Here is a 20551-nt window from a genome sequence, read left to right as displayed (position 1 = left end):
CCACAGCATCATTTTGTGGGGTTTTGTAAACCTGTATTAACTCTAGTGTGGAATTTTTCTACAATATTCACTCATCATGACAGTAAAACAGGGCATTCTAGTCAATCAATTTCCTTTCTCAATCAGTAGAAAATGTGGTAATGCCCGGTCATGCATAGGGGAAAAAAAATACCGTCATATAGCGTGAAACCGATATAATTTTGAAAAATACCATGATACAATTTTTTGGTCATACCGCCCAGCACTAACTGAGCCAGCATTCGGACATAAACATGGAAGCCTTCACTGTGCTTAATGCGGCAACGGTGTAAGGACAATGACAGGGAAGAGAAGAGATTGTTGAATAAAGTTGTTCTTTTTGTTTTGTTTTTGCTAACAAAAAGTATTTTCATCACCTTATAAAATTAAGGTTGAACGACTGCATTCACATTGACTTTTTTAACGATGCCTTTAGTACGTTTCTGGACCTTGAAATTGGTGGTTATATTGCTGTCTATGGACGAGTCATATACCTCTCTGATTTCATAAAAAATATCTTAATAATTTGTGTTCCAAAGATGAACAAAGGTCTTAGGGGTGTGGAACGACATGGGGGTGAGTAATTAATGACAGAATTTTCATTATTGAGTGAACTAACCCTTTAACTTTGAGCACCACTTTACAAAGCTCGACCAGCAATGCTCTCCAGAGCTTCAGTACAAATCACAATGGTACATACACAGTTTTAATTAGGTTATATAAAAAAAAAAAAGTTCACTTTTGTTATCATTATTAAACATTTAACACAGGCTTGAAGTGTAAAACAAGAAGGGTATTGCCTTATGAAAATTTAAAAAAAAAAATGTGAACAGCACAGTTGCTTGCATTTCCTCTGTGGTTGGCATGTATCGCGCTATTACAATATTGTGGTTATTATGACAGCCCTAGAGTACATCTTTGTGTTCCCTTTCAGTCGGTCACGTTCGACGTACGTCAGTAGTGACCGACGAATTGGGATATCGCTTAGAGAGCCCTATCATCTTCGTGTAAACTAAAACAAGCCAATGGAATTGGCGTGCGATATTTGCATAATGCGCACCGCCCCCGACAGGTGTATATAAATAGGAAGCAGATGCAATCGCACTCTGTCTTTCGCTTCGGAGCCATTCACTGGTGTCCTGTTTTAGAAGACTCCTTTCTTCGTTTGTTTTATGCTAAAACATTGCCTCAGAAGAGGATTTACAGCGAGCTTCCAGTGCTGGTGAAAGGGCACGTTCAGCGAGGTCGCGAGTCTCCGAGGAGCTGAGCTATAAGCTCGAAAACTGCTGTTTTCACAGCAACACAAAGAGTGTGTGCGTGTGTAGCGATTTGGGCCGGTTCCTCGGTGTGTCAGGGAGTGGTGTACCTGACACATCGCGTCGCTCCCTGGGTGCTTCAGCACGAGTGAGTTGACTTCCCCTTCTAAAAGAGCTTTACAGACGAACCCTGACAGTATGTCATTTCGTCTGTGCGTTAATGGGTGCGGTCGTTCCCTGGTCCCTGCTGATGGGCACAATCGTTGCATCTCGTGTTTGGGCATTCTGCACGCTGAAGCAGCTTTTGTGGATGGTTCATGTTCCCATTGCGGGAACATGACTATCGCGATGCTGAGGTCGAGACTCTCCTTCCTGAAGTCTCAGGAAGCGGGGGTCCCCTCTCCTATGCCGCGTACGACCGTTTTTTCCGGCCCCGGGAACCGGAATGACGGTACGGCGCTGTATAGGAAGGGTGACCGGAGGATTACGGTCAGGGCTTCCCCGCCGAGCGGAAACGCTCCTCGGGCCCCTGCCGCCTCATCAGCACCGCAACCCATCGTGCCACCGTTGGTTTCCGCTGGGCCCTCTACGGACTGTCCAGCCGTTACCTTTGGTGTGCCGGCGGCGGATCAGATGTCGATCGCTGCATCGGAAGGTGAGCCTGAGTCCTCGGGGGAGGATTCGGACGCGCTGCCGCCCGGGACGGTAGCGTTGCCCGAGTCGGATCCCGAGCTTACGGCTGTGCTCTCCCGGGCCGCCTTGTGCGTCGGGCTTGAGTGGAACCCTCCACCCTGTCCCGGCCCATCTCGGTTGGACGATTGGTACTTGGCGGGGGGTCGCGCTGGTCAAATCCAGCGTCCCCCCCCAATGCCTTTCTTCCCGGAAGTACACGATGAGGTGACCAGGTCTTGGCAAGCTCCGCTTGGGGCTCGTACAGGGCCTGGTCCCTCGTCCGCCTTCACCTCCCTGGACGGCGGGCTAGCCAGGGGGTACGCGGAGATCCCGCCAGTGGAGCGGTCTGTTGCGACGCAGTTGTGTCCAACGGCCGCTGGCTGGTGCGGTGAGCCGCGTCTCCCGTCCCAGGCCTGTGAATTCTCAGCCGGTCTGACTGAGAAAGCTTACAGTGCCTGTGGGCAGGCTGCCTCTGCCCTGCACGCGGTGGCCCTTTTGCAGGTCTATCAGGCAAAAGCGCTGTCGCAGATGCCCCAGGAAGGTCCTGACCAACAGCTGCTTGGGGAGCTGCGCGCTGCCACTGACCTTGCCCTCCGGGCAACGAAGGTGACAGCGCGTTCTGTTGGCCAGGCGATGTCTACTCTGGTAGCCCAGCAACGCCACCTCTGGCTGACCTTGGCAGACATGAGGGAGACCGACAAACATCGGTTCCTGGATTCCCCCGTGTCTCCGGTCGGCCTTTTCGGCGACGCGGTGGAGAGCTGTGCCCAACAGTCCTCCGCTGCACAGAAGCAGGCTGAGGCTATCAGACATGTCATGCCACGGCGGTCCGCTGCTGCCTCCACCCAGCCGCCCGTGGCTCAGCCTCAGCCCGCTCGTCGCCGAGGGCGCCCGCCTGCGTCTTCCTCCGCCCCTGCTAAGTTGGCAAAGCAGCAGCCTACACCAGCCAAACAGCAGGGTGCCGGGCGTGGACGTGGTGCCCAGCCCGTCTCTGCCAGCCAGGTGGCAAGCGGTCGGGGAAAACTCGGCCCTGAGACGGGCGACCTGGAGCGGAAGGTTCCTGCCCTTTGGGAGAGTATTCCATCTGCTCTCCCAACCCCGGAGGAGGGCCGGGGGGATTTTGTGGCGGCTGTCCATCTACCGCCGCTGGCTCTCCGGAGTCCAGCGGTACCCACTTTGCCACAAAAAGAGCAGTTTCCTCAAACTCCAGGTCACAACAAGGGGTGTCTGCCAGTGTGCCAGGCTCCGCCTCGCTGCTGTCAGCTCCCTCCCCATTCGCCAGCAGGTGGCAGTGTGATGGTGCAGACCGCGTCCCGTGCGCCGTCTCCCATGCACACTGCTGCCTCGCAGAGTCCGACCCCACTCCGGGCCGCCCTCAAGCCGTCCGAGTCGGGTCCCTCTCTGCCTTGCTGCCCCACCCCCGGTGCGTCTGTGGTGCCTTTGGTCCCGCTGGCTCAGTGTCTGGAAGCGTGGATAGCGCTCTCCAGCCTGTCCAGTTGGCTCATTCGTACTATCAGACTCGGCTATGCGATTCAGTTCGCCCGGCGTCCCCCGGTCTTCAGGGCTGTCCACTTCACTCAGGTGTCGTTGGACAGTGCTCCTGTTCTCCGGGTGGAGATTGCTGTCCTCCTGGCGAAGGGTACAATCAAGCCGGTCCCTCCAGCCGATATGAAGGCGGGGTTTTACAGCCCCTACTTCATTGTACCGTAAAAGGGCGGTGGGCTACGGCCAATCCTGGACCGTCCCCAGGATTGGTTTGCAGCAATAGACCTGAAGGACGCATACTTTCATGTCTCGATTCTGCCTCGACACAGACCCTTCCTAGGTTGGTCTGCGTTCGAGGGTCGGGCATGTCAGTACAAAGTCCTACCCGACATGGTTGTAGCTCCCAACCGGTTGGGTCCTCAGGTCAACTGGGACAAGAGCAAACTCGCCCCCGGGTAGAGGATCTCTTGTTTCGGTCTCGAGCTAGACTCGGTCGCACGGACTGCGCGTCTCACCGAGGTGCGCGTCCAGTCGGTATTGAACTGCCTGAGCTCGCTCAAGTGCAGGACAGCGGCTCCACTGAAAGATTTTCAGAGGCTCCTGGGGCATATGGCATCTGCAGCCGCGGTAACGCCGCTCGGATTGCTTCATATGAGACCGCTTCAACACTGGCTCCGCGGCCGGGTCCCGAGATGGGCGTGGCAGTGCGGCACGCTCCGTGTCCCCGTGACACCGAGCTGCCGTCGCACCCTTGTCCGGTGGTTGGACCCTTCGTTCCTGTGGGCCGGAGTACCCCTCGAACGAGTGTCCAGGCACGCTGTGGTCTCCACAGATGTCTCTGCCACGGGATGGGGGCCACGTACAACGGGCATGCAGTGACAGGTCTTTGGACGGGGCCTCAGCTGCATTGGCATACCAATTGCCTCGAGTTGCTAGCGGTTCGTCTTGCGCTGGCCCGCTTCAAGGAGCTGTTGTCAGGCAAGCACGTTCTAGTCCGCTCACTAAGCACTGCGGCCGTTGCGTACACCTACCGTCAAGGTGGTCTACGCTTCCGTCGCATGTTGCAACTCGCCCGCCATCTCTTGTTGTGGAGTCAGAAGGATCTGAGGTCCCTTCGGGCCACTCGTGTCTCAGGTGTGCTCTACCGTGCAGCCGACGAGCTGTCACGGCAGCATCTACTTGCGGGCGAGTGGCGGCTCCACCCCCAGGCGGTCCAGCTGATTTGGCAGCGGTTCGGCGAGGCCCAGGTAGTCCTGCTTGCCTCCCCGGAAACTGCCCTCCGCCAGTGGTTTTATTCCCTGTCCGGCGGCACGCTCGGCACGGATACCCTGGCACACAGCTGGCCCCCGGGTCTGCGCAAACATGCGCTTCCCCCAGTGAGCCTTCTCGCACTATTCATGTGCAAGGTCAGGGAGGACGGGGAGCAGGTTCTGTTAGTGGCTCCGTACTGGCCCACTCGGACCTGATTCTCAGACCTCATTCTCCTCGTGACAGCACCTCCCTGGCCGATTCCTCTGAGGAAGGACACCCTGACTCAGAGACGGGGCACCCTGTGGCACCCGCCTCCCGATCTGTGGAACCTCCATGTGTGGTCCCTGGACGGGATGCGGAGGTTCTGAGTGATCTCCCGCAAGCGGTCGTAGACACCATCACTTCCGCTAGAGCTCCTTCTACTAGGAATCTCTACGCGCTGAAGTGGAACCTGTTCGTCGAATGGTGCGCCTCTCGCCGAGAGGACCCCCGATCATGTTCGGTCGGATCCGTGCTTTCCTTTCTGCAAGATGGGTTGGAGCGAAGGCTGTCTCCCTCCACCCTCAAGGTGTATGTTGCCGCCATTGCCGCACATCACCATGCAGTTGAGGGTAAGTCCCTGGGGAAACACGATCTGATCGTCAGATTCCTGAGGGGGGCCAGGAGACTGAATCCTCCTCGCCCTTCCTCCGTACCCTCTTGGGATTTGACCCTGGTTCTCACAGCTCTCCGGGGTCATCCCTTCGAACCTTTGCAATCAGTCGACCTGAAACTAATGTCTCTTAAGACGGTTCTTCTGGTTGCATTGGCTTCCCTGAAGAGGGTAGGGGATCTGCATGCATTTTCGGTCGACGAAACGTGCCTAGAATTCGGGCCCGGTGCTTCTCACGTCATCCTGAGACCCCGGCCTGGATACGTGCCCAAGGTTCCTACCACTCCCTTCAGAGATCAGGTAGTGAACCTGCAAGCGCTGCCCTCGGAGGAGGCAGACCCAGCCCTAGCTTTGCTCTGTCCCGTCCGCGCTCTGCGCGTTTACGTGGACAGAACGCGAAGCTTTAGGACCTCAGATCAGCTCTTCATCTGTTACGGAGGCCAGCAGAAGGGAAAGGCTGTCTCCAAGCAGAGGATGGCCCACTGGATAGTGGATGCCATCGCCTTGGCGTACGAATCCCAGGGCGTGCCTTGCCCGCTCGGGTTGAGAGCCCACTCCATCAGAGGGGTGGCCTCTTCCTGGGCGCTGGCTCATGGCGCCTCGCTGACAGATATCTGTAGAGCTGCGGGCTGGGCGACACCAAACACGTTCGCTAGGTTTTATAGCCTACGTGTAGAGCCGGTATCCTCACGTGTACTCGCATCCTCTAGTCGGTAGACGTGTTGTACCCACTCTAAGTGTCGGCTTGCAATGCCATTCCCGCCACTGGCCGGATACGTGCATACTTTCACTCCAGTCGTGTTCCCCGCTTGGCGAACCCTGTCGAGTTCCTCCGCCTCCCCCTTCGGCTCGGACATTGCGGAGTGTCTGATGCCAGGCCTACATCCGTCGCTGACGCTGTCTGTTGGCTGGGGCCCATATGTCGTGACCCCTCTACGTGAGCGGTCCCATATGTGTATTTTCCACGGTTTAAAACTCCCTACGGGCCGAGTCCGTGTCTTTCCCTTAGCAGAGCCAGCTCTGCTGTCACCTGTCAGATGAGTCTCCCCCTAACCAGGTGGAGCCATCCCAGGGACTCCATATGCGTACTGCCCCCCCGGGCCAGTCCATGTGTGTATTCCCACGTAAACTCCTCCCCCATTGGGTAGGTAGTGGTTTCCGCAGCGTCCCTTCGGGTTCGCTTTCCCCAGTGTGTCTAGTTTACTTAGTGGGTAGTGGTTAGACAGCAGTAGACTCTCTCGGTGTAAGCTCGCCCCCTTCACCGCCAGCCGGTGCTATGGGCGGCTGAGCTTGTGCTGGGCACTGGAAGGGGTTTCGTAACTGTGGCGCTTTAGTTGGGATCCCAATTCGTCGGTCACTACTGACGTACGTCGAACGTGACCGACTGAAAGGGAACGTCTCGGTTACGTATGTAACCCTCGTTCCCTGAAGGAGGGAACGGAGACGTACGTCCCGTCGCCACAGTTTCTGTACCCTCGCTGTAGTGCGGACACCAGTTGTCTCCTCAGCGAAAAACAGAGTGCGATTGCATCTGCTTCCTATTTATATACACCTGTCGGGGGCGGTGCGCATTATGCAAATATCGCACGCCAATTCCATTGGCTTGTTTTAGTTTACACGAAGATGATAGGGCTCTCTAAGCGTTATCCCAATTCGTCGGTCACTACTGACGTACGTCTCCGTTCCCTCCTTCAGGGAACGAGGGTTACATACGTAACCGAGACGTTTTGGTTGAAATAACAGAAATGTGCATGGTTACCTGTTCAGCAATGAAGCGGAAGCCCTTATCTGGCCGAAGACACTCGAATGTCTCTCCAAGTATAGGATTAAAGGGTTTTCCTCCTGCTCTAGTGAATGAACATGCATAGGCTGACACAGCGAATGCTGCAATATATACCTTAAGAAAAAGACACACAAGAATAGAATTAAATTAAACATTGCTCAAAAATTATAGTTGAAATTTTTATTCACTATTGTTTTCATTCTAACCACAAATTAAGAAAACTCATATGCAGGGCTTACATTATAACGAATCAGGAAAATAAATACACTGCCGTTCAAAAGTAAATTTTTTTAAAAGAAGTCACTTCTACTAACCAAAGCTGCATTTAATTGATCCAAATTGATCCAATATATCTTTAAAATGTTTTCTATTTGAATATATATTTAAAATGTAATTTATTCCTGTGATGTAAAGCTGAATTTTCAGCATCATTACTCCAGTCTTCAGAAATCATTCTAATATGCTGATTTGGTACTCAAGAAACATTTATTCTTATTATCAATGTTGAAAACAGTTTTTTTAGGATTCTTTGATGAATAGAAAGTTCAAATGAACAACATTTATCAGAAATAGAAATCTTTTGTTCTTTACTGTCACTTGATCAGTGTAATGTTACAAAAGCTTTCAAATTCGTCCTTCGGATGAGATGTTAAACCGAGGTCCTGACTCTCTGTGGTCATTAAAAATCCCATGGCACTTCTCGCAAAGAGTAGGGGTGTAACCCCGGTGTCCTGGCCAAATTCCCTCCATAGGCCCTTAACAATCACGGCCTCCTAATAATCCCCATCCATTGAATTGGCTCTTTCACTCTCTCTCCTCTCCACCTACAGCTGGTGTGTGGTGAACGCACTGGCGCCGTTGTACTGTGGCTGCCGTCGCATCATCCAAGTGGATGCTGCACACTGGTGGTGGATGAGGAGAGACCCCTGATATGATTGTAAAGCGCTTTGGGTGTACAGTAGTACATATGAAAGCGCTATATAAATGCATCATTCATTCATTCAAATTCAAATAAATGCTTTTGAACTTTCTATTCAAAGAATCCTTAAAAAAGGACACAACATTGATAATAATCAGAAATGTTTCTTGAGCAGCAAATCAGCATATTAAAATGATTTCTGAAGGATCACGTGACACTGAAGCCTGGAATAATGATGCTGAAAATTCAACTTTTGTCAACATAGAAATAAATGACATTAAAATATATTCAAACAGAAAACAATTATTTTAAATTGTAATAATATTTCATACTATTACTGTTTTTACTGTATTTTCGATTAAATAAATGCAGCTTGAGCGAGCATATGAGAGTTCTTTCAAAAACATTTAAAAAATCTTACCAATCCCCAACTTTTGAACGGCAGTGTATTTATCATGTACATATCGCAGACAATTATGATTAAATAATCAAGAGAAGTACAAATCATTGTTAAATTTCAAATAATCATGCAGTCCTAGTTAAACAAAAAATCCATTCTGAAGCTTAAAATTACCTTATTTTGTGTTCCACAAAAGAAAGAAAGTCATACCGATTTAGAATTTCAAGTAAATGATGACAGAATTATAATTTGATTGAGCTCACCATGCGCAAGTGTGGGTCACGTGTGTTTGCAGCGGTGTCCAGCAGGTGGCAGTACTCAACTTCCTCACATAGTCTCTGCAGAGTGTTCATGGGTTCATTGAGTTGGACAGGCATAGCCACTTTCGACAGGTCTTTACCGATGTTACTGCGCAGAATACTCCACAGATTCACGCTCTCGTTCATGCGTGCACTTGGCAAACGGCCTCGCCTCATCACCGCACTTTCGTTGCCATTACCTGAAGACACTCACATACAAACAATCCATTAAATATGAATGCGAAGAAAGGCGAAGCTTCGTAAAGGTGAAATTGAAAACTAGCCTTTGGGCTAATTTGGGTACATTTACATTCATGAATTTTGATTAATGTACACGGTCCCTTTTTGAAATAAATAAATAATGTGTGGGTTTGACAGTGCCTCACCAAAATTCTCCCTCACGCTGCCATTCTCATTCCTGCAAAACTCTACTGATGTGCTGTCACTCACATCACTGACGTACGAATCATCATCAGACACCTGGTCACACAAAAAAAAAAAAAGTATAATGATCATAAAGGAATTCATGTGTAACTTTTTCCTGCGCATTTTTAAAGTCAAATTTAAAGCTTTTAAAGACCTTTTTAAGGCCCAAAGAAATAAAAATTAAAACTATGCTGGGGGTGTGCAATACGGTAAAAAAAAGTCTCAAATTTTCTGTGATTTTGTTGCTCAGAGAAGAACAAAGGTTCTGCTGTGTTTTCATTTGGAAATCTTCGTTGGCAAAAAAACTGACAATATTGTGCCTAAAAAAGTAACTTACAATGATCGTGGTCGATATGCACCCCCGATATGCACTTTTGCCGAGACCGAACTCGTGCGAGCTTCACACCAAACTTCTTCCCGACAGTCATAGCGCCGTTACATCACGAAAGTGCAGACTCGTAGGAAGACTGCAAGTGTTTAGGGTGCCATTTTGGACAGGGCCTATTTAAATAAGACCTAACAATATCGAGTTGCACTAAATGGCTGTATTTTTTCTATCAGATTTAAGACTTTAATCTCAAAATTGAATATCTAGCAGAAAACAAACACATATTTAAGGGCCTTAAAATGAGGAGATTCACATTTCAGACTTTTAAAACTTTTTAGCCCGTTAATTTGCAGTTCAGTTCACAGTGCCTCACTTTTTAGTTTCTTATTGATAAAAAAAAAAAAATTCCATCACAAAAATCACTGACAGATGATTCATGCAAATCTGTGATTTGACCTTTCTGACCTCATTCTCAGATGAGCTGCCAGACAGTAGATACTCTTTAGCATCAAAGAACTCTGACAAGGACTCTGGGATTGAACCTCGACTCTCACTGGACACCTGCTGCAGCAGAGGGCGTGACCCATCAAGGACATCCTGTTTGGATAAGAAGATATAATTGGCTTGATTTGGGCCAATAATAACAACAGAGAATATAAACACTTAACAACAGATAACATCGATTTGTTGCTTGTATACCTTCTCACTGATACAATCTAATGTGTTCCTGACTCTGTCCCTTTCTGCGCAAAGGGAAGAGTACGCTGACTTAAGAGTGGAATGAACTAGTAGAAGAAAGAAAGGGGAAGAGTATGTGTCATTTCATGGTTCTTCTAATATCAAAAAAAGTCAGTAGCTGATAATGCAAGTGAATATTAATTCTTTACTAAAATTCACCGATCAGGCATGACATTATGACCACCTTCCTAATATTGTGTTGGTCCCACTTTTGCTGCCAAAACAGCCCTGACCCATTGAGGCAAGGACTCCACTAGACCCCTGAAGGTGTGCTGTAGTATCTGGCACCAAGACGTTAGCAGCAGATCCTTTAAGTCCTGTAAGTTGTGAGGTGGAGCCTCCATGGATTGGACTTGTTTGTTCAGCACATCCCACAGATACTTTGATTGAGATTTGATTGAGATCTGGGGAATTTGGAGGCCAAGTCAACACCTCAAACTCATTGTTGTGCTCCTCAAACCATTCCTGAACCATTTTTGCTTTGTGGCAGGGTGCATTATCCTGCTAAAATAGGCCACAGCCACCAGGGAATACTGTTTCCATGAAAGGGTGTACATGGTCTGCAACAGTGCTTAGGTAGGTGGTACGTGTCAAAGTAACATCCACATGGATGACAGGACCCAAGGTTTCCCAGCAGAACATTGTCCAAAGCATCACATTGCCTCCGCCAGCTTGCCTTCTTCCCATAGTTCTCACTTTTGATATACTGACCACTGCAGACCAGGAACACCCCACAAGAGCTGCAGTTTTGGAGATGACCCAGCCATCTAGCCAAACTCGCTCAAATCCTTACGCTTGCCCATTTTTCCTGCTTCTAACACATCAACTTTGATGACAAAATGTTCAATTGCTGCCTAATATATCCCACCCACTAACAGGTGCCATGATGAAGAGATAATCAGTGTTATTCACTTCACCTGTCAGTGGTCATAATGTTATGCCTGATCAGTGTATATCATAATTATTCATATAAATATTTCTGCAAACATGTGAACATTCATACTCACCAGTGCCAGCGAGCCGACAGAACTCCTCCTGCATCCGAGAGGCTTCTGTGGGTGAGTCTGGACTATCCAGACATGAGTCTGGTGAAACAGGCTCTGAATATACCAAGTTTGGATGAGATACATGTAGACGGGAAGATGAAGTGTCAGGATTCTGCTAGAAAATGACAGATGGTAAATGACAGATAGTATGTGATGCAGTATCTGTATGTGTAAAGTGGAGTTAGATTTAGAGCCATCTTACCTGTAGTGTGCTTTTATTTTCCTTGCTATTATTCTTTGATCTCCATTTTTTGTGTCCTCGTTTCTCTTTTTTGGACCCTTCAGTCTGGGGTCACACACACACACACACACACACACACACACACACACACACACACACACACACACACACACACACACACACACACACGCACACGCACACGCACACAAATGTTTATGTTTTGTCTAAAAAACATGAGCATAAGAAACTGCAAAAACATAAAAAAATAAAAATAAAAAAAATCTGTCTGACCCCAAACTTTCAAATAGTATTGTACATATATGAAGAGTTTAGGAGGTATCTGGATGTTCCAAAATTAATTTAATCACACACACAAAACATAAACACCTATTTATCAACGCATACAATAATGCAAATTACCTGCAGAAAGTTAATGGCAGGTGCTGAGAATGCTCGGTGAAGAACTTCCATATTTTTCAGAAGAAGATTTAATTCCAGCAACGACGACTCACACTCTGAAAGATCTAACAAAAAGATTACCATTTACAATTTCATTTTCTTAGTGATGGGTCATCCTGTATTTCAAAATGTTCTCTGTGTATTATCTGAGAGATGAACAGTATTTTGGCCATGGTTAATGCAGCAGAAAAATGTGTCAGTTCAGGTTTTTGCAGCTACCTTTGCAGCACTTCTCCATGTCTTGTGAGTTCTGGCGCCAGCTGTTCTTCAACAGGGCTGAAGGCTGCTTAGAATGAAATGAACGCTAGGAACAAAGAAAAAAAAAAGACAAAATGTATCATTGGTGCATATAGCTACATGCCTTTCTGTGGAAATAATAGTAAAGACTTCAAAAGTTTGGCATCTGTAAGATATAAATCACAAACCCTTTAATCTCCAGTGCCACCATTTTCTAGAACTTGGAGTCTCCAGAAGTACAAGGTGTCAGATTCTCAGAGACTTTGCCAAGGTAAAGAATCATGAAACATGACCCCTAATTAATAAGAAGCCGAAGTGTTGTGAAATACATGAAGACTGATTTTTTTTTAAAAAGCTTCATACATAGACACTCAGGTTGAAAGTGACTCTTGAGGGACCAGAACCACTGTTTGAAGAATTTATCTTCCAGAATCTGGAACTTAGTTTTGAGAGTTCAGTTTAAGCCCATCTCCTACCCTGAAAGGTCGATCTTATTGTTAGCAGCAGCTCACATCATGACTCCCTCACCACCACCGCTGTTGTCTGACTTGAACCGTTGTTGGTACCTCAAGAGTCACTCTCAACCTATCTGTTCATGAAACTTTTTATCAGTCTTCATCTATTTCATGACATTTCAGCTTGTGATTCTTATTAAAGGTGTGTTCACACTTGTTTTTTTGGTTCTTTTGGTCTGGGCTAAAAAAAAAAAAAATACATTTAGTCCTGGTTCACTTGGTGTTCACATTGTCATTTTTAACACCGAACCTAAAGATACAAAACAATCAATAACCAAAAAAAAAAAAAAAAACGTATATTTTGCGGTGGAACTTCCAAAACAGTGCTGTGTGCTGGGCTAAATGCACTCGCTGCACATGTGTACAGTATATATGATGATATAAGATGGAGTTAACAACTTATGAAGAGCTTATAAAATATGTAAAGGGGTCAAAACAGCAGCATGAATCGCTCCATCACACACAAACGAAGATCTGCTTCGAGGAGATGTTGTTCTGATGCCTATATCGAACTGTGATGGGCATCATTGCGTGAAAAAACTATGAGGTAAAAAAAACAGGTATGCGAAAGCCGACCGAGACATCTTTTCAGGGGTCCACTTGTTTATGCGCACCACGATACGGACGGCAGTGTTCACACTTATTCAAATGAACCACACTAACAGAGCAATCACACCCGAGTTAGTTTTAATCAAACCAAACCTGCCAAGTGTCATCACACTCTAAGTGGGGGACTGGGGTCATGTTTCAGGATTTCTTGCCTTAGAAAAGTCTCTGAGAACCTGACACCTTGTACGTCTGAAAACTCTAGGTAGTTTGCAGTTCTGGAAATCTAAGAATTAAAGGCTTAGCTCAACCAAAAGTGAAACTTCTGTCATTAAATACTCACCCTCATGTCGTCTCAAAACCGCAAGACCTTTGTTCATCTTCGGAACACAAATTAAGATATTTCTGATGAAATCTGAGGGTTTTTGAACCACACATCAGCAACATTGCACTTTTGAGGTCCAGAATGGTATTAAAGAATAATCCATGTGACTACAGTGGTTCAACCTTAATGTTATGAAGTGACGAGAATATCTTTTGTGCACAAAAACAAAAAATAACTATTTTAACGTGGACTATTTTAACAATGTCTTTTCTACCTTTCTGGGCCTTGAATGTTGCAATGATGTTGCTGCCCATGTGTGGTTCAGATACCTCTTTGATTTCATCAAAAATATCTTAATTTGTGTTCCGAAGGGGAACAAAGGTCTTAGGGGTTTGGAACGACACGAGGGTGAGTAATTAATGACGGAAATTTTATTTTTGGTTGAACTAACCCTTTAAGTGTGAAACTTAAACTCACTTTTTTTTAATTAGTGATCGCATTATTAACATTAGACTGATGTTGCAAGCAAAATTCAGGCTTTATCCTTCAAATTCAAACTCTTTTTCTACTGTACATACAGTCGTTTTGATTCCTGATTTAACAAATCTTACAAAATTCTTGATGGAAAACTATTAATGTTGTTTTTAAAAAGCCATAACTGTAGAAATATCAGCCATTACTTCTTTCATTGCTTAAAGGGTTAGTTCACCCAAAAATGAAAATTCTGTCATTTATTACTCACCCTCATGCCGTTCCACACCTGTAAGTCCTTTGTTAATCTTCGGAACACAAATTAAGATATTTTAGTTGAAATCCGATGGCTCAGTGAGGCCTCCATAGGGAGCAATGACATTTCCTCTCTCAAGATCCATTAATGTACTAAAAACATATTTAAATCAGTTCATGCGAGTACAGTGGCTCAATATTAATATTATAAAGCGACAAGAATATTTTTGGTGCTCCAAAAAAACAAAATAACGACTTATTTAGTGATGGCCGATTTCAAAACACTGCTTCAGGAAGCATCGGAGCATAATGAATCAGTGTATCGAATCATGATTCAGATCGCGTGTCAAACTGCCAACGGCTGAAATCACGTGACTTTGGTGCTCCGAACAGCAGATTCGATACACTGATTCATTTATGATCCGATGCTTCCTGAAGCAGTGTTTTGAAATTGGCCATCACTAAATAAGTCGTTATTTTGTTTTTTTGCCGCACCAAAAATATTTCCGTTGCTTTATAATATTAATATTGAACCACTGTACTCACATGAACTGATTTAAATATGTTTTTAGTACCTTTCTGGATCTTGAGAGAGGAAATGTCTTTGCTCCCTATGGAGGCCTCACAGAGCCATCGGATTGCAACTAAAATATCTTAATTTTTGTTCCGAAGATTAACGAAGGTCTTACGGGTGTGGAACGGCATGAGGGTAAGTAATAAATGACAGAATTTTCATTTTTGGGTGAACTAACCCTTTAAGCAATCAATAATTGTGAGTTTCAAACTAAATTTCTTAGTGGATCTCATTATTATTGTGACTTTTCTAACAGCTTTACAGTTTCATATCCTGTTGATGGGATGTTGAGTCTAAAGGCTGAATTTTATACTACACTGTGATTAATTACTGCATAAGGAGGGTAAATACTAGTCTGTTGGAGACAGGATCAGATTGCAGGTGTCGCTCGGGAGGCTCCATGGCGATCTCGTTCTGTCGGAACATTCGATGATGACGTAGTTCCGTCACCCACTTTTCAAACAGATCCCGAGTCTTTGCCTGTGAATGTAAAAGCAAATACAGCTAATGAGCATGTGCATTCTCAAAATGAGAATAAATACCTACAATTCTTTGCCCAGCATATGTAGGTGTGTGTTGTTTGTGTGCATGCCAATACCTTGAGGTGATAGATACTGTCCTCTGTGTCCAAGTCGATACACATTGACTTCTTCTTCATGGCCATGACAGAGAGACCAACATCAATGCGACCTCGTAACCGCCCCTTCTTTAGCTGAGGAATCAATCACATAGTAAGGGATGAAAGAGCATCTCGGACAGGTTTTAAGCAATCTTACTCCATATGAGCCTTGAAGAAAGTGTTTGTAGTATGTGGATGAGACTTTTTTTTTAACACTCACATCAGTCCCAGTCTTGGCATATGTAAGGATGCCCCTTTCAAGCAGGAAATATCTCTGTTAAACAAACAAAACAAAAAAAACTTTTTAGCACCCTTAGGTTTAAGATGCATGTATTTCAATGTAATTATATTCAATGGCAAAACCATGTGATCACCTTATGCCAGCCTTTCATTGGCCACTTCCTCTTTTTCAACAGCAAACCTTCTTGCTTTTCAGGCTCTTGAATATTTTCTGTCAGTCCCCGTAAGTCTTCAACCACTTCCCAGCTGCCCTAAAGAATAAGAAAATGAGACAGAAAGAAAGAAGTGTACATTTTAAAAAGCTGTGGGAGAAAGAACAAAAAATATCCTTTTTCCCCATTAAGTACACTGCTATTGTAGATGTTGATTTTAAGCATACAGAGAAATTATGACATAACCAGCTGCCTCAAAAGATCATCATATGTATTATTTGCACACTAGATGTTTTAGCAAACATCTCGATGAAGATCTGAAGCGGTTTATCTTGCCTGTCTGTTGTCCTCTGATGAGGAGTTACTCTCTTTCCGTTGTGTAAATGGTGCCATGCTTGGTGTGGCAGGTGATGTTCTGGGAGACAGTGGTGCAGTTTGCTCTTCTGAACTCATCTTGCAATTAACTTACTGTGAACACAAAAACAGTCAATACTCAACACAAAATTACATCATGTGGCCAGCAGAGGGCAACAGAGTCACAGACAAGAACAAGCGAGTGAGATGAAGAAGTGAATGACAACAAAAATAGAAGCATCAGTGAAATCTGTGCAGATGTAAAACAAGGTAATGGTCATACTGTCATAGGTGGAATTTCCAAATATTTTAGTTATGGCCAGTAATATTTGCTTAATTTTAGTTTATGTACCTAACAATAATCTAATAGCGGGTAGGAAAAACATACAAACATCAACATACTTAAATAAATATACAGAAATAAGTAGAAACAATATAATGTAATAAATGTCAAAAACAGATGTCCCTGATAAAGAAAAAGCTAAAAGATCACAGCGGTTACAGCACAAAGGCATTAAAAATAAGAAAAAAAAATTAAATGAAAAGAAATTACAAAAACACAATACAATGCATAAGACAAGTATAAAAATTGTCATTCTCAAGCAAGCAATCTAATACAGGCTTTCAGATTTTTTTTACAAGTAAATTTAACTTGTCATCAATAAAATGTAAAATCCAACTATTTAATGTCACAAACAACGAGTAAATGTAAATGGGTCAATGAACATGAAAAAGTATAGCTGCCTTTATATTTTAGGCCCAAAATTCATGGCATAAAGAAACAAAGATCATTTATCAGGTTATTTATTTAATCTCACCTGAGCCAAGTGTGTGTGTGTGTGTGAGAGAAGGAATTTGAGCAAATTGCATGGTCCACTGAAAGAAGAAAGGATAGGGGCACAAGAACAGTGTGTTCCTGTGCAATCAAAACACACACACACACACACACACACACACACACACACACACACACACACACGAACAAGGAGCAAGAACAGCTGTTGTTTCTCTCTCTCGTTCTCAATTTTAACTCTTTATAGGGTCATGAAACATGTTTTATGAATAATAACAATACAAATATACATGCTTTGGGTATGATACAAAACAACTACAGTGCTCATCTACATCAGCAGTGTCATCATTTTTCATGACACCTTGTGACCTTTTGAAAATGAGTTGAAAGCATTCTAAAACATGGGAGTGTTTGTTTGCATGGGGGAAAATATGAGGTGTTGCATGGTTTCTCCCACAACAGAACAAGAGGCTTTCAATCAATAACCAAAACTTTAAAAATCTTGTGAGCAACATTTTTATGGAAGAGTTTCCAGATTTATGGAACAGTCAGATGATTCATTCATCCACCCTGAGCACATTTAACATATCAGACATATACACTACATCAGTGTGACAGGAAAAGTCTACAAAGTTCTTAAAGGATTAGGCTAGTTCACTTTAAAATGAAAATTACCCCATGATTTACTCACCCTCAAGCCATCCTAGGTGTATATGACTTTCTTCTTTCAGACGAATATTATTTTAATAATCATCCTAATGCTCCCTAGCTTTATAATGGCAATGCACAGAAACCACATGTTTGAAGCTCAGAAAAGTGCATCAATCCATCATAAACATACTCCACAGTCCACACAGCTCCAGGGGTGAAGTGAAGCAATGCTTTTGTGTAAGAAAAATATCCATATTTAACACGTTATGAAGTAAAATAGCTAGCTTCTGCCAGATCGCCTTCCACATTCAACTTATGAAGAAAGTGTAAGACCTCTCGCAGTTCAAAACGCTTACGATATGTCCTACGGCTTCCGTATTCAACATGAAACAGCGCTTTTTTCGTTGAATATGAAAGGCAGTCTGGTGGAGGCTAGTTATTTTACTTTGTTAAATATGGATATTTTTCGTACACTAATGCATCGCTTCACTTCAGAAGGCCAGTATTAACCCCCCAGAGCCATGTGGATTATGTTTATGATGGATGCACGCACTTTTTTTCAAGCTTCAAAAAGGTGGTTTCCGTGCACTGCCATTATAAAGCTTTGGAACATTAGGGTGATTATTAACATAACTCTGATTGTATTCATCTGAAAGAAGAAAGTCATATACACCTAGGATGGCTTGAGGGCGAGTAAATCATGGGGTAATTTTCATTTTAAAGTGAACTAGCCTAATCCATTAACAGGATTTAACTTTGTAGACTTTTCCTGTCACACTGATGTAGTGTATATGTCTGATATGTTAAATGTGCTTAGGGTGGATGAATGAATCATCTGACTGCTCCATAATCTGGAAACTCTTCCATAAAAATTTTGCTCACAAGATTTTTAAAGTTTTGGTTATTGTTTGAAAGTGTCTTGTTCTGTTTTGTGAGAAACCATGCAACACCTCATATTTTCCCCCATGCAAACAAACACTCCCATATTTCAGAATGCTTTCAACTCATTTTCAAAAGGTCACAAGGTGTCATGAAAAATGATGACACTGCTGATGTTGATGAGCACTGTAGTTGTTTTGGCTTGAGGGTGAGTAAATCATGGGGTAGTTTTAATTTTAAAGTTGACTAATTCTTTAAAAATGTAAAAGCTTATTCTCATACGGTTTTGATGCTCATTCACATATTTTTAAATGTAAAGTATAACTTAAAATGGCTCAGCATATCTATGTGTATTAGGTTATTAAAACATAAAACCTCATTCATAGTTTTGATGCTCATACCCATATACTGTATCTTTGATGTAAAGTATGAAAATAGCTCAGCATATATTTTTGCATTTAATTACAGATACAAAATTACACATTTTGTGCATTTGTGCAATGTAGGAGCTTACAAAACAATGTATAATATATCTCTGCATTTTCCGTGCAAGTGTGAATTGAAGAAAGCAGGTGTGAGAGGTTGATACCAATACCTCCATTAGAACACAAACCTGACTGGACCACATTTTTTGGAGGGTTTCATGACACTTTAATTTGCAACACAATCCAAAACCTTAGAACTAAGTGTTTAAATAAGAAAATATTATCTTTTTTTTTTTTTTTTTTTAATTTGCGATTTTTATAAAGTCAAGGTTTTTATGAACAGTCTGTCCCACTCACATATACACACTTATCAAACGCAAACAAAATGTCCCACGCAAACACAACTGGCAAACTACTTCAGAGTGACCGCAAACTAAAAATGACTTTATATACGTCCACACCCAGCGACACACATACACATGTGTAATGTTTACATACACTGTTAAATCTTTAGGTTAAAGCATTAGAGGGAGGATGTCGATAGGAAAAATAGACAGAGTGAGAGGGCAACACTACAGACTACTAATGCTCAGGTCATTTGAGTCACCAGGGCAAATTTGTGGTAAATAGACAACCGCACACACAAAAAAAATCTCCTCGTCCGCTCTTGCCGTGGGATAAATATGTTATTATTCCACACAAATGCACAATTTTCCGAGCATTCAAGGGGGTCACTTGCTTGTATCTTTTTTAATTTATGTATGTTTGAGAATCTGGGTGTAAATACCAGTAACTCTAGTCAGAGTTTCCAAACTCAGTCTGATTTTTGTTTAGTTTGCAGAGCCAGACTTGTCTAAAGCTAGACTGAGGTATGTAGACAAGAATGTGTGTGCGTCCGAATGCATGTTGGTGTTTAGGGAAAAATGAATTCCTGTGGTTTTTCATCTACAAACGTTTACATACTACAAACATTTCAGCAGGAACTGCCCTTCATACTAGGTTGTAAATATATGGTTATTTACATTTCTGCTAATCAGGCATAAGGTGTTGCTAAAACACAGTTATGCTTTTTATGAGTTGCTAATCAACATGTTTGAAAGGAAACTCTCCTAAAATAGGTGAAGTTCCCTTATCCCTTGACAGGAAAATATGCAAATACAGAAAGGCAGGGCTTTCCTTTGACCCTTTTCTTTCCTATTATTATGCTGACAAAAGATTCCAAAGACAGGCATGGCGATAGGCGATCTATGGCCATGATGCAAACTATATTTATATATATATAATCAATAAATGTAATTAGAATTTAAACAATGGTGTCTTTTATGATACTTTTTGTTATCGCTTTTTTTATTAAAATGTTAAAACATTCAAGGGCCGTGTGGTACAGTGTATTTTTGTTGATAGTCCAGAAGGAAACACAATGCATTAAGAACCAGGGGGTGTAAACTTTTTGAATTTGAAGATCAAGGTAAATTGTACTTAATCTGTCTTCTGGCAGACATGTAATCATCTTATGTAGCTTCTGAAGAGTGGTACTAAATTAAAAAAATATAATTTAAGAAAAATTTACACATCTTCATCCTGTTGAAAAGTTTACACCTC

The 20551-nt window shown here is 43.8% G+C and overlaps 1 protein-coding gene across 2 annotated transcripts in view; it reads right to left on the bottom strand.

Annotated features, from left to right (window-relative positions):
• osbpl3a (oxysterol binding protein-like 3a) overlaps positions 1-20551 on the bottom strand; it is a 37990-nt gene that overhangs the window by 11563 nt on the left and 5876 nt on the right. The window contains exons 2-15 of one of the 2 annotated variants that reach the window (XM_067411204.1): positions 16184-16315; positions 15830-15946; positions 15676-15729; positions 15435-15548; positions 15188-15316; positions 12133-12217; positions 11875-11978; positions 11476-11559; positions 11235-11385; positions 10189-10274; positions 9955-10086; positions 9122-9215; positions 8700-8935; positions 7094-7231 (exon numbers count right to left, since the gene is read on the bottom strand). In XM_067411204.1, the coding sequence (XP_067267305.1) occupies positions 7094-7231; positions 8700-8935; positions 9122-9215; positions 9955-10086; positions 10189-10274; positions 11235-11385; positions 11476-11559; positions 11875-11978; positions 12133-12217; positions 15188-15316; positions 15435-15548; positions 15676-15729; positions 15830-15946; positions 16184-16300 (1641 nt within the window). In that variant the 5' untranslated portion in view covers positions 16301-16315. Of the gene's footprint in view, positions 1-7093; positions 7232-8699; positions 8936-9121; positions 9216-9954; positions 10087-10188; positions 10275-11234; positions 11389-11475; positions 11560-11874; positions 11979-12132; positions 12218-15187; positions 15317-15434; positions 15549-15675; positions 15730-15829; positions 15947-16183; positions 16316-20551 lie in introns of both variants that reach the window. The other variant, XM_067411203.1, reaches the window with a different exon arrangement.

This window comes from Chanodichthys erythropterus, chromosome 15 (assembly GCF_024489055.1).
Source record: "Chanodichthys erythropterus isolate Z2021 chromosome 15, ASM2448905v1, whole genome shotgun sequence".
Classification (NCBI taxonomy): domain Eukaryota; kingdom Metazoa; phylum Chordata; class Actinopteri; order Cypriniformes; family Xenocyprididae; genus Chanodichthys; species Chanodichthys erythropterus.
Note: the sequence above shows the minus strand (reverse complement) of the source record. Positions and strands in the feature narration are given on the sequence as shown.